Source organism: Gaeumannomyces tritici, assembly GCF_000145635.1.
Source record: "Gaeumannomyces tritici R3-111a-1 unplaced genomic scaffold supercont2.1, whole genome shotgun sequence".
Classification (NCBI taxonomy): Eukaryota; Fungi; Ascomycota; class Sordariomycetes; order Magnaporthales; family Magnaporthaceae; genus Gaeumannomyces; species Gaeumannomyces tritici.
In genome coordinates this window covers 7,760,341-7,772,325 of record NW_008804545.1, presented here as the reverse complement: position 1 = coordinate 7,772,325, position 11,985 = coordinate 7,760,341, and the positions used below count along the sequence as shown (strand labels likewise).

General features: G+C 59.8%; 4 protein-coding genes across 4 annotated transcripts; all 4 read right to left on the bottom strand.

The window, feature by feature from the left end:
- Positions 1 to 593: 593 nt before the first annotated feature.
- GGTG_02481 (metacaspase-1) lies at positions 594 to 2,912 on the bottom strand. Its single transcript, XM_009220253.1, has 5 exons — positions 2,493 to 2,912; positions 2,267 to 2,432; positions 1,935 to 2,162; positions 1,269 to 1,834; positions 594 to 1,199 (listed from the first exon to the last, which is right to left on the bottom strand). The coding sequence occupies exons 1-5, from the start codon at positions 2,585 to 2,587 to the stop codon at positions 1,001 to 1,003; spliced, it is 1,254 nt and encodes a 417-aa protein (XP_009218517.1). The 5' UTR covers positions 2,588 to 2,912; the 3' UTR covers positions 594 to 1,000.
- Positions 2,913 to 3,485: 573 nt separating this feature from the next.
- On the bottom strand, positions 3,486 to 5,972 carry GGTG_02480 (hypothetical protein). The gene is made up of 3 exons (XM_009220252.1): positions 5,047 to 5,972; positions 4,837 to 4,973; positions 3,486 to 4,765 (listed from the first exon to the last, which is right to left on the bottom strand). Exons 1-3 carry the CDS (start codon positions 5,263 to 5,265, stop codon positions 3,622 to 3,624), a joined length of 1,500 nt encoding a protein of 499 aa, XP_009218516.1. The 5' UTR covers positions 5,266 to 5,972; the 3' UTR covers positions 3,486 to 3,621.
- Positions 5,973 to 6,223: 251 nt separating this feature from the next.
- GGTG_02479 (hypothetical protein) lies at positions 6,224 to 9,435 on the bottom strand. Its single transcript, XM_009220251.1, has one exon. It carries the CDS (start codon positions 9,377 to 9,379, stop codon positions 6,467 to 6,469), a length of 2,913 nt encoding a protein of 970 aa, XP_009218515.1. The 5' UTR covers positions 9,380 to 9,435; the 3' UTR covers positions 6,224 to 6,466.
- A 108-nt stretch (positions 9,436 to 9,543) lies between these two features.
- On the bottom strand, positions 9,544 to 11,792 carry GGTG_02478 (hypothetical protein). Its single transcript, XM_009220250.1, has one exon. The coding sequence runs from the start codon at positions 11,496 to 11,498 to the stop codon at positions 10,281 to 10,283; it is 1,218 nt and encodes a 405-aa protein (XP_009218514.1). The 5' UTR covers positions 11,499 to 11,792; the 3' UTR covers positions 9,544 to 10,280.
- Positions 11,793 to 11,985: the final 193 nt, after the last annotated feature.

Here is an 11,985-nt window from a genome sequence, read left to right as displayed (position 1 = left end):
ATTTGTGCTATTTATAATTGGTAATAACCGGAAGCTCGTAAAAGTAAAGCGGTAAAAATAAAGGGTTGGAAGCTTTAAAAGCGTAAAAACGTAAAAATTAAAAAAGTAAAATTTAATAAAGGTTTTTGGCAACGTTTGGAATTGATAACGGAATTTATTTTGGCAAAAAAAATTTTATTAAAAAAGGTTTTAAAAGCGTAAAAATTTTTCCGTAAAAAAATTGCGGAAAGGAAAAAAAAAATAAACGCGCTTGAAAAAGCGCGTTTAAAAACGATTTAATAAAAGTAATAAAAAAGGAATAAATTTGTACTGCTAAGCCTTTTACTTTACGTTAAAGGGTTTAAAAGTTGCCGGGTTTATAATTGTTGCAAGCAAAAGGGATAAGCACGGTGTAAAGCTATTCCGGTTAATATGCTTTAAAAAAAAAAAGGATTTAAAGTGCAAGGTCCCGTAAGGGCCTTTGCCCTTTATATACACGTAATTCCCTATCCTCCTTGCTTATTAAGCTTCCTTTTTAACGCCTGGAAGCGTTATACGCTTCCAGGCAGGGGGACCGCTCTTCCGATGCCTCAGGCATCTGATATCTATGCCTAAGGCTTCCTTACGACAGTATATACTGGTTACTTTGTGACAACATATATATAAGGAATTCATAAGGCCCGTGCGTCAATACAATTTCCATATGGTCCATAAATCAAGAGTCATTTTTTGCCTCGATGTGGCCGAGAGCTATTTGGTTTTCTCCTGCCGGTACTGAAGTACTTGCGAGGGTTGCAGGGGACGCAGGGTGAGTCAACTGTTCCAGGAGCAGCTCAGGGAGCAGCTCCGGGAGCAGCAGAAGCAGGGCTCCACTGGCACCGGAGCTTTGAGATGGAAAAGCGGCAATAGCAAAAGCCCAGATTCGTGTGGTATAACAGCGGTCGGTTGTACCATGCCTATCCAGATGATGCCTGCGAGACTGTCTATTCTGCCATAACCTGGCAGTTCGTCCTAGTACGGGCTACATGACAAAAGGGACGTTCTCAGTATCCAGCGGGTGCGAGCAGGACAGCTGGGGCTTCTGGGAGTACTCGTCCCGCAAGATGTCTCGGACGTTGTTCAGGAGCTGGAGGTATGTCACGTTCCTGTTGGCCCGGAGGGAAGTCACGAATGCATGAGACATGGCACCAGTGGCCTGGCTGGCGATGGTCGCGTCGGCACTTGTCAGGTAGTTTGGAGAGTTAGCGCTGGTTCTTGCGAGCGGCTCCTTCTGTAGGCTGTCGACTTACGAGGTCTGGTCGTCCTTGCTGCCGGACCAGCTGATGACATCGGCTGGTGACGTCTTGGTGCGCATAGTCGTCTCGCGGGCCTTCTTGTCGGTGAAGGCGCTCTTAGCAAACCCCATCAGACTGCTGGCCACGCCGCCCATGTCGCCGCGGGCATACGAGGTGACAGCGCCCAAAAGACCGACGCCAGCCTCCTTGGCCAGGTTGGGCTCCTTGAGGACACCCTGTGTCGAGTAGACGTAAGGGAGATCCAGGGCGGTGCCCGAATGGCACGAGTCAAAGATGGCAGTCAGGCGACAGCCGGCGGGCAGAGACTTGACCATAATTTCATGCATTTCGTCATCGACGATATGGCCAGCCTGCTCGTAATCCATAGGGATGATGGTCTCGTCGAAGCCATCGTCCTCGTCGCCGTCAAGGTCCTTGGCCTGCGAGCCGTGGCCAGAGTAGTGGAAAAACAACGAGTCGTTTGGCTGTGCGCCAGCTACAAGCCAGTGCATGGCGCGAAGCATGTTCTCCCTAGTGGGCATTGACTGGGGGTTCGTCGAGTCGTCGGTGAGTTGGACCATCTACGGTAGTCATGTTTAGCAGGGTTGGTCGGGCACTTGGTGGCCTCGCGGATCACGGGACCAGTAGTGGCAGCTAGGGAGACAATGCGACGCGACCTACATCCTCTTGGCGGTAGCCATAGAACTCCTGCAAGAAGTTGGAAAGGTTGCGAACGTCGTTGATGCAGCCACGCAGCTCGCCCTTCTGACCAAAGTAGTTGATACCAATCAGCAGGGCCTTGCGCTTGCCGGTACACTGCGAGTACTGGAATGCGTAGTCGGAAGGCGCACCATGGCCGAACTGCTGCATGCCCTGGGGCGGCATCTGGCCATGGTAGACTTCGGGGCCCTAGAGAGGCGATGATGATGTGTCAGCTGGCCACTGTGCCGTGGCGTTGGACTGTGGGTGCTGTGATGAGACTGGTAGGGGATGGCTGGTAGGGGAAGTCTTACCGAGCGCATTCCAGGCTGGGCAGGAGGGTAGTGTCCCTGGGGCGGGTACTGGCCCTGAGGCGGATACTGGCCCTGGGGAGGATACTGGCCCTGAGGGGGGTATTGGTAGCCGCCATACTGCGGCTGCTGGGGAGGGTAGCCATAGCCCTGAGGCGGGGGAGGGGGCCTGGGTGGGATCAGTCAGCGGGTCGGGGCTCGACACGGGTGGGAAAGGGCCGAGGCATACTGTTGATAGCCTCCCTGGGGCGGATAGCCTTGGTGTCCCGGGTAGCCTTGGCCGTAGCCTTGACCTTGGTAGCCTTGGCCGGGGTATCCGCTCATTTTGTCGGTTCCCGTGGATGGAGGGGGAGGGTTGGGGATGGGTTGGGGTTTGGTTATGGTTCTGATTAGCGGCGATTGATTGACGAGGCACTCAATTGATTCGCTGCCGATCGGGGGGTGGGGGTGGGAACAGGGCGAGGCAGAGCGCCGCAAGGTCCAGCCGCGAAGGATAAAAGCCGTACAGGTACCGCGATTCGCCGCGCCGACGGTCAGCAGCGAGGATTGGTGTTTATGAGGATGGCTTCTGCCCGCTTCTTGTTGACGTGTCGTCGAGTCAGGCGGAAGTCGGGCTGCGCACGCGACGTCCAGGTTGGTTGAGCGGCGCTGACCTTTCGGGCTTGGCTGGAAGTAGCCCCTCTGGCGAGTTGGCTTGGCGCTGTTTTAATGTGGCTGAGCTCGGATGAGACGCTGCTTTTTTTGGCCTGTGGCGTCACACAGTCTACGCGGCTGGTGCCGTTTGATCCGGACCCCACCTGTAAGAACGTTTAGCGCCAGCTAGCGTCACTCAGCTGTCATTCACTAGGCTCGAATCTCGTTGGACACCGTCCGCTTCCACCAAGCCCGTCTCGCTGATCCGTTTGGGTGCAGATGTGGACATTGCCATTTTTGAGTGCGCAGTACCAGATTCCATGGGGTTTACGAGTGTGCCTGGGTGGCACGGTGTTCATTACAGACACAAAAAAAGGGTTGGTCCTGGCCACGCTAATCGGACGCTTTGTCTTCCTTGAATGGAGAACGCGAAAAATGCCGAGATCCTGCCCTTATGGGTTATGGAGGGACGCGTATCACGATGAACTCCCCAATGCCACACCTGGCACAGAAACGATGTCGCTTTGGCCTCTAGAAATCTTTACCGCGAGCCTGAACACGAAAAACGGCATAGCTAACAGAACCTGATCACTTTACCTACAGTGCCGGACACTGAAACTGTATTGATCCTATAAGCAGGTTTTAGGCAAGGGGGCTCCCAGAATCTTCCATCTCCACCACATAAGGCCCCATACACGCATGCCCTTAGGCAAGCATCTCGAACTCTAATACACATAAAAGTTAGTCTCGTTCGGGTTAGCCTCCTTCGTCTTCTTGTTGTGCCGCTTCAGGGAGATCTTGAGCACCCAGGCCAGCCCCATGCAGCCGGCCGAGAAGGCGATGCTGGCGAACCAGGGCGGCAGGTAGCGCGGGGCGAAGCGCTTGTCCCAGATGTAGGGCATGTAGATGGACGACATGTTGCCGAGCGAGTTGGCGATGGCGAGCGAGACCGACTTCTTCTCGCTGGTCTGCCCCAGCGTCGCCGAGACCCAGCCGAGGATGATGTTGTTGATGCCAAAGGTGAAGCCGACAAAGAGGAAGATGGCGAACAGGCGCGCGGCATTATTGTCGGTCGCGGCCGGGATGATGAAGCCCACGATAACGATGGACTTGCACACGGTGATGTGCCACGTCCGCTCGTTGAAGTGGCCCGAGCTGTGCGCCATAACGACGCCCATGATGGCGGCGAAGAAATAAGGGGGGAAGGTCAGGACCAGGCTGAGGATCGGGCCGTGGTTCAACGTCTCGATGACGGTCGGGAGGAAATTCTGGAAGCTGATGGACGAGAGGTGGAAGTTGTACATGAGCACCAGGACCCAGGTGCGCCAGTCGGCGACGGCCTGTTTGAGCCCGACCCAGACACTGGTGTCCTCGGTGATGTCGGTCGTGTCCATGACGATGCGGCTGTGGGCCAGCTGGCGCTCGTCGGGCTTGAGCCATTTGGTTTGGAGCGGGTGGTCGGGCAGCATGTAAAAGGCAGCAATGGCCGTGAGGATGGAAAGGGCGCCCTGGATGATGAACAGCCACTTCCAGCCGGCGAGGCCCCTGGCGCCGTCGAGCCCGGAGAACACACCGGCGGCAATGAGAGGGGAGAAGGCGCTGGCCAGCATGTTGGCAGTGAAGAACCACGACATCCGGGTGGCGACCTCCTTGCGAGTGTAAAACATGCTGATCAGGTACAGGGCGCCTGGGTAGAACGGGGCTTCTGTGACGCCGAGCAGGAACCGGAAAACGACCATAGTGGTGTAGTCGTGGGCAAGGTATGTCAGGAGGCTGATGATGGACCAGGCCAGACAGAATCCTGCCATGTACAGTGACGGCCTGACGCGGGTGAGGATCATGTTGGAGGGGATTTGTCCGGCGATGTAGCTGTCGGTGTTTTCTTCTGGTCAGTTTTTATCGTCGAATAGATCACAACGGGCACCAGGGGTTGCAATTACCCGACAAAGAGGATAGAAACGCAGGTGTTGTACTGCGTTCCGACAAGGCCGAGCTCGGCCTCGAGCTTGTTGAGCCTGGCATTGACCAGGGCGTTCCTGTCGAGATAGTTGAACAGGTACATGAGCCACAGGATGGGCTTTGGCGACCGGTTGCCCGTGTCAGCAGGCGCGGGACATTGTAAGCTTCCTAGGTACCCAGCGGGGGCATACCAAAATGTGTGTATCGAGCTTCCGCACCAGCGCAATCTCCCTCGGGTCCGTCTTTGCATGGGCGCCGAACTCGTCCAGCTTGTCAATCATGGGCCCCTTTTGAAAGACACCCTCCTCCGGGGCCGTGTCCTGCCGAGCGAGGCCCTCATCGTGGCGGACAGATGCAATGTTATCTCCCTGTCCGAGATTGTCGCCAGACTTGGGGTCGGCGGAGGCCATCTTGTACACTGCGGGCAAGGTTGGGGAAAGAGACTGGGTGATGGGGGGAAGGATGACAAGGAGGGAAACACAGACACGGGAGCAAGAGGGCGAGCTGGGGCCCCCTACCTTATCTACCCCTCGGGGCCTCTCGAAAACAACGTGGGGGACGGGACAAGCAAAGATCTCCAATCTAAGGTACCGGCGGAATGCCTGCAGCGTGCCATTTGTGGCAAGTGACCGACCACCCACATTGGCTGGGACCTCAGCGGCTCGCAGGTAGAGCCAAGGTACGTGCCTCGGTACGAAGTCCCTGCTGCCGAGACATCAGCCTCGTTGGCACCAAGACTCCCAAGAGGCCAGTGGCACGACTACGTGTACTACTAGGTAGCGGAATAGTGCGTGGGGGAATAACTGATCCCGGACATGGCCATTCATGGCCTGGGGAAGAACCAAGGAGGAGACGACTCGCCACGCAGGGCCCCCTTCCAAGATCCACCGACAAGCTGAATATGGGGAAGTGGAACAGCAAAGCTGTGGGTTTTTGTTGGGGGTTGTGGGGGTTGGTCGCGCTGAGTGCGGGGAAACGGGGGCAGTTTAGAGGAAATCCGGGGATAAACCCACGAGGCCATCTTCCTCGTGTCCGAGGAGGGGGAGGAGGAGGCCTGTTAGCGACTGAGTTGGAGTCGGTTGTGCTGACTCGTCGTGTCAATACAGGTAGATGCGGTTGAGAGATGGATCCGCGATCTGGTCACGCGCAGCGCCTGGAGTTGATAGGTTGCCATTTTACCCGGTTGGTCGCCGCCCGAGCCATGGATGACAATTGCACAGTATCTCGTTGTGTGGGTGTGGCTCCGCACCATGTCCACCCGTTCTTTGTCGCCTCGCGCTAGAGGCTGGGAGAGAAGGAACCTGGGCGGTGAGGGGACTCCACCATAACGAGATTCCCCTCCTAAAGAAGGGTGGGAGAACCCCCCATGGACTGATGTATGGGTTGGAGTTTGGTGGCCCAGTTCGGTGGGACATTAGTGAGCGTGTGGATAAATGCATCCCCGCACTATCCTGGCGGAGGAGGTGTGGGGAGCTCCTTCTAGTGTCTAGGCGATGGGGATTATGACCGACATTTGAGAATTTGCGATCGACCTTGCCCAGCGAGAAAGAGAGAAGAAAAAAAGGTCCTATAATATAGATGGCGTCACACAAAGATTAGACCCCTCAGCTGCTACTCCATTACAGTGGTCACGCCAAGTCCGCCCCCAACGGCCCTGACCCTCGCCCCAACCTCCAGCGGGTCTCCCTCCCAGACGACAAAGTGGCTAGCACCGCCCTGCGAGCCCGTGTCGATCCCGAGCATCTTGTACACGTTGGCCGAGACGAGGGCGAGCGCGTCGCGGCGCCCGATGCGGCCGCCGCTGTTGCGCCTGGCGATGCCGGCCTGTAGGCCGAGCATGCGCACGCGCCAGTCCTCCTCGAGCCCGACGGCCACCGTGACGCCCGCGCTTATGAGTGCGTCGACCGCCGTGCCGTTGGTCAGCGGCGCCCCAGTCAGGCACCGCCGCTGCTCCCACTCGGCGCAGAAGGACTCGAACGGCGCCAGCACCACGCCCACGTCCGCCCGCGCTAGCTCCGCCGCCACTAGGTGCGACTCGGCCCCGCCAATAATGGCGACCTTGAGTTTCTTGCTGCTGCTACCATCACTCGAAGAGGCGGCGAGGGCCTTCTCGACATCGGCCTTGACGCGAAGGATGGCCGCGATGGAGTCGGCGCTCTGTGCCGTCAGCACGAGTGGCATCTCGCCCCTGACGACCTTTGCGAGGAACGTCTTCTCGGCGAACGCATCCGCCACAGAAGCAACGGCCGTGCTGTCGAGCGCGTCCACTGCACCAAATAGAGCGGCGCGCAGGTTGCCGACGGCCTCGGAGGCGGACGAGGCCTTGCCGTTCCGCGCCGACCAGGAAAGGGTGTAGTGGGCAGCGGCGTCGTCGACGGAGACGGCACCCGGAGCAAGCGAGTGCTCAGCGCCCGTCAAGAAGACGGCGCTGGTGCCGTGGTGCGTCATGGCGCCCGCCAGCCGCGGGGCGGATATGGCGCGGGTGACGCCGTAGGCGTGCGCCGTGCGCAGCTTCTTATCGTCTAGTGCAAGGCCATCGATAGCACGGGTGAAGGCCTGCTTGTTATCGCCGTTGTCGGTCGAGTCCTCGGCGTCGATGGCGTTGAGGCCGAGGCCCGACCCGAACGCCGTGAACCCGTCCGTGACATGGCCGCTGCGAAGCTTGACAGTCTTGAACGCGGCCGCCTGGGCTAGCTCGGCGACGCAGGGCCCGACACAGGTAACGCGACCGTCGGAGACAATCATGTTCACGGGCTCGGCTAGGGTCTCCTCTGATGAAGAGTCGTCGCCACGGCTGCCCGAGAGGGTGACACTTGTGATGCCCGTGAAGATGACGTTCTTGGCCTTGACTTCTGCCTCGGGGGTCTCGGACAGTGACAGGTCGGGCGAGATGGGTCCCTTGAGAGGTTTTTCGAGCTCGACGGGATCCTCAAACTGCGAGACACCGTCAATCCAGACCTGCGATGGCGTAGCCCCCACGCTGAGCGGATCGCTGTCCCAAACAACAACATCGGCGTCAAATCCTGCCTTGATCTTGCCGATGCGCTCGCCCAGGCCCAGGTACCAGGCTGGCGTCGATGTTACCGACGAAAGAGCTGCGTGGTAGGGAAGGCCGTAGCCGTAAGCCCTAGCTGCCTCGAACAGGACGTGCTGGGCGTTGAGAACGGGGTTGTCGCTGACGTAGACGACGTCCAGCCCGTCCTTGTACAGAGATTTGCCAGCAAACTCGGAACCGATGTAGGCCTCGTCCTTGTACCACATATTGTCGGCGAAGAGGGCAGAGGCCGGGTAGACGCCGCCGTAGACGCGCTTGAGGATCTCGGGGACCAGGAAGGTCTGGTGGGCGTGGTGGAAGGCCCGCACGGGGAACTTGAACTCGTTGGTGTGGTCGATAAAGGCCTCGAGGTCCGGCACCGTGTAGCAGTGCGTGTTGACGTGGACGTGGCCGCGCAGCACGGCGCCCAGGGCCTCCCAGCGCAGCTCCTGCGGCAAGTAGGTGCGCATGCGCTCGGGGCCGGCGGCCTCGGCCTCGGCGCACCAGTCGTCCTGGCGGCGGTTCAGCTCGGCGGCCTGCTCGAAGGCGTGGCGGAACTCCCACGACTCGCCCAGGCGGCTCGTGGGGCCCCGCTCGCCGGGTCGGCCGTAGACGCGCTTGGCGTTCTCGCCGCACGCCATCTTCATGTAGCGCCAATTTCTGTCCGGGTCCGCGAGCATGTCGGCCGCGCTCAGCTCGGGCCGGCCGTCGCGCGCGCCCGCGGCGTGCTTGATGACGTAGGCCTCGCCGCCGATGTTGTTGGCCGACCCGGGGAGGACCAGGCTCGTGGTGACGCCGCCCGACTTGATGACGCGGATCTGCGGGTCGTAGGGCTTGATGCCGTCGATGGAGCGCACGTACGGCGTGATGTCGGCCGCCATCTCGTTGGTGTCATCGTTGCCCTCCATCGACGGCAGCTGGTCGACGCCGGCGTGACTGTGCATGTCCACGATGCCGGCCGTCAGCTGCCGCCCGCCCGCGTCGTAGACGACGGTCCCCTCGGGCAGCGAGGAGGCGGGGATGCCGCCGCCCGGGCGAACCTCGCGGATCAAGCCAAACTCCAGCAAGACGTCAGTCCCCGCGAGCCACTCATAGCCCTTGCCGCGCCGCGCGTCCTCTGCCGACGTGCCCTCGACCGCCTCGCCCACCCAGACGGTGGCGTTGCGGATCAGCGTGGGGCGCGCGCCGTCGACGTGGCGCGCGTTGCGCTCCCTGCCCGGGCCGGCCGGGTCCTGTGGCTTACGGCGGAGCCGGGCGCAGGTCTCGACGTCGGCCCGCAGGCGGTCAGCCGACAGCCGCCCGTGGTTGGCGTCGCTGCCCCCACGGACCTGCCGCCATTGCGCGTACGCGATGAAGACCACGCAGCCGAGGACCAGGAGGCGCACGGCCCGCGAGCGGCGGACGCCTGCGCGGCCGCGGCGGTGCTGCTGCCAAGCCAGCGGAGGCGGCAGCGAGTCGGACCCGCTGTCGCGGAGTCCGGCCTTTTCCATCGTGTCTGCCGTCTCTCTTTCTTTCACTCTGTTGTCAAGTTCCAAGGAAGAAGGACAAGAAGGTCAATGGAAGAGATAAGCTCAACAACTTTGGTGTTACGCACGGCCATGTCGCAGGTTGATCCCCACCGCCTCGCACGTGACGGGCACAGGGATGGACTTAGCGCAGGGTGGCCAAATCACCAGGCTGAGCCCATTTCGGAGGGAGCTGACTCCATTCCCACGGCGACTCATTTCCCATGGAACGATAAACTCGGCCTGGTCTTGAGAGAACCCATCGGAAAACGATCGTGACATCAATGACGAGCACGATATATCTCAACACAGTAAGTACGTAGATCGCTTGGAAAGTCTCCGGCGACATGCGCATTTTCTTGACTTGTTTGATAGGGATCGGACGGCAGTGATCGCCAGCCATCTACTTCTAACCGGCTTCCAGTCCATTGCCCATGTCCCATCCTGTCGTCGAATAGAAGTGGGCGACCTCAGGTCCTTGGCTGCGATAAGGCGGACGGGCACCGTTGGCGCTAACTGAATCGGGAAATTATATCCCGTCCACCACCAACGCTCCTCCCTCACCTCCCCGGATCTTTGGCTTTCTCCGGAGTGGGGGTTCTCTTTCGTGATACACAAAAGAGAAGTTAAAAATAGACTAGAAGACACGGCTAGAGTCTTATCGACTTCTTATAATAGGGAAATTATCCATCTAGTCTGCGTTGGCCGCTGCATTGTCGCATGTGGTCGTAGGGTCGTGATGGGCTGATTGGGGGATTTATTGGGAACCATTGCCACATCCTATCCTGGACCTAGGGCTGTGGCCTGTGGTCTTGTGGTGTCGGTGATATCACAGGTGTTTCCCATGCATGTACAGAAAAACCGGCTTCTGAATCGAGAAACGACTTCACCAGGGATATCGGCGGACCTTTTCCTCCTGCTCTGGGTCTAGCCCACGCTCAACCTGTTTCTGGTGCTCGCGATCGAGATACTCGAGCAGTATTCCCTGATACTTGTCTCGGCCCTTGTATGCAGCCACGTCGGGCCCCCAGCTCCGGATAGCGCTGGCCAGCCTTCCGGGGACGTAGTCCTCGCTCGCGACCTCGGCAACGGGGTGGAAGTAGGTCCGGATGGTGAAGCAAACGGCGCCCGAGAGGGGCAGGCGCCTCAGCGACTGCCGCTCGGACCGGAACCAGCACTTGGCCGCGTCGACGCAGACGTCGGCGGTGCCCCAGCTGGTGTTTGGGTCGTCCTCGGGACCGATGCTGGGGCTCCAGCCGAGGCCCGGGTCGAGCTGGAGGAAGTAGTTGTTGCGCGCGTAGAGCTCGCGCGGCGCCAGGCGTAGGAAGAACTTGGCCATGCCGCACTCGAGCTTCTCCTTGAACTGGGGCACGTCGCCCGACGTGTGGACGCGCGACAGCGGCATGCCGTACTTGTCGCCGAGCCGCCAGAAGCCAGGGAGCAGGATCGAGCCGGCGAGGAGATAGTACTGGCCGTCGGGTCGCTCCACCATGAGTGCCAGGTCGTCCTGCACCAGGCGGCCACAGATGGCCATGGGGTCCTCACGGAGCGGGCGCTCGGCCAGGTTGAAGGACTCGCCCGACCAGAGGTTGTCGACTCCGACGGCCGTGCGGCGGAACAGGGTCGGGTAGCGCGCGGGTAGGTAGGCGGCCAGCTCGTCGAGCAGCTCCAGCGCGGCCGGGTAGGCCTCCGGGTGCGTGGCGCAGCACTTGCCGCCGCGCTCGGCGATGCGGCGCGCCTTCTCGGTGTGGTACTTTGGGTAGTCGCTGTCCAGCTCGATCCAGTCCTCGGGCTTGATGGACCGCAGGCCCATGGTGACGTTGTACTTGGGACCGTGGCGGAATGCCCTGTAGGGAAGCGGCTTGGTCGTCTGCACGTCCCACGACGGGTACGGGGGCGGCGTGGGGAATCGGTAGTTGCTTGAGGCCCATTGTCCCGGGCTGGGTCTACCACTGGCCGGCTTTTCCGCCGGCCCGCTCGGAGGGTGGTAGTTGGGCTTTGACCGCCGCCATAACCAGGTGACGACGGCGGTTGCCAGGAGGAGGATGGCCCCAAGTAGTGCCTTGGGCTCCTGGGAAAGGAGCACTGCGGCCTCGAGGATCATGAGTAGAAAGTTATGTGATGGGGTTTGATGTGGCGAGGAGGGCTTCGCGTTTCAAGGAGGGAGCAGATGGTGGTGAGAATCAAGGGCTGGCTGGGCTGGATGACAGCGGCCCAGCAGCATGGTTTCGTCATAAGTCTGCCCTGCTAGCAGCTGTCGGTGGTGATAGGCCTATATGCCGGCGTTCCTTGTCCATCGAAAACATGGCAGTGTGGGATATCCAGATAAGGGGGGTAGGTAAGGGAGGTGGTAGTGGAGACGGTTGATCGGGCTCTTGCAGCGGCAGGCGTGGCTGGGTTTTCCTGATTTGTAGAGGCGCGCACAGTGGTGTGTAACGTCCAGCGCATGGCTGCCGCCAGTGGGTCGAAACTCCAGTCCCCACCAGGCAAGGATTGCTTCTCTGGGATCGCTGGTTCCCCGCAGTGGTCCGAGCGCTCTGGGGCAGGCCTATCGGGCGGCAGGGCCACAAAGTCACAAAGTCCACTTCCAC

Excerpts from the sequence above, each read along its gene's own strand:
- GGTG_02479 (XM_009220251.1), bottom strand. The coding sequence starts at position 9,379 with ATGGAAAAGGCCGGACTCCGCGACAGCGGGTCCGACTCGCTGCCGCCT.
- GGTG_02481 (XM_009220253.1), bottom strand. The coding sequence starts at position 2,587 with ATGAGCGGATACCCCGGCCAAGGCTACCAAGGTCAAGGCTACGGCCAA. Across the intron at positions 1,835-1,934 it reads ATGGCTACCGCCAAGAGGAT|ATGGTCCAACTCACCGACGA; the intron begins GTAGGTCGCGTC and ends TGACTACCGTAG. Across the intron at positions 1,200-1,268 it reads AGCAAGGACGACCAGACCTC|TGCCGACGCGACCATCGCCA; the intron begins GTAAGTCGACAG and ends CTACCTGACAAG.
- GGTG_02480 (XM_009220252.1), bottom strand. The coding sequence starts at position 5,265 with ATGGCCTCCGCCGACCCCAAGTCTGGCGACAATCTCGGACAGGGAGAT. Across the intron at positions 4,974-5,046 it reads AGCTCGATACACACATTTTG|CCCATCCTGTGGCTCATGTA; the intron begins GTATGCCCCCGC and ends CGGTCGCCAAAG. Across the intron at positions 4,766-4,836 it reads GTTTCTATCCTCTTTGTCGG|CTACATCGCCGGACAAATCC; the intron begins GTAATTGCAACC and ends AAACACCGACAG.
- GGTG_02478 (XM_009220250.1), bottom strand. The coding sequence starts at position 11,498 with ATGATCCTCGAGGCCGCAGTGCTCCTTTCCCAGGAGCCCAAGGCACTA.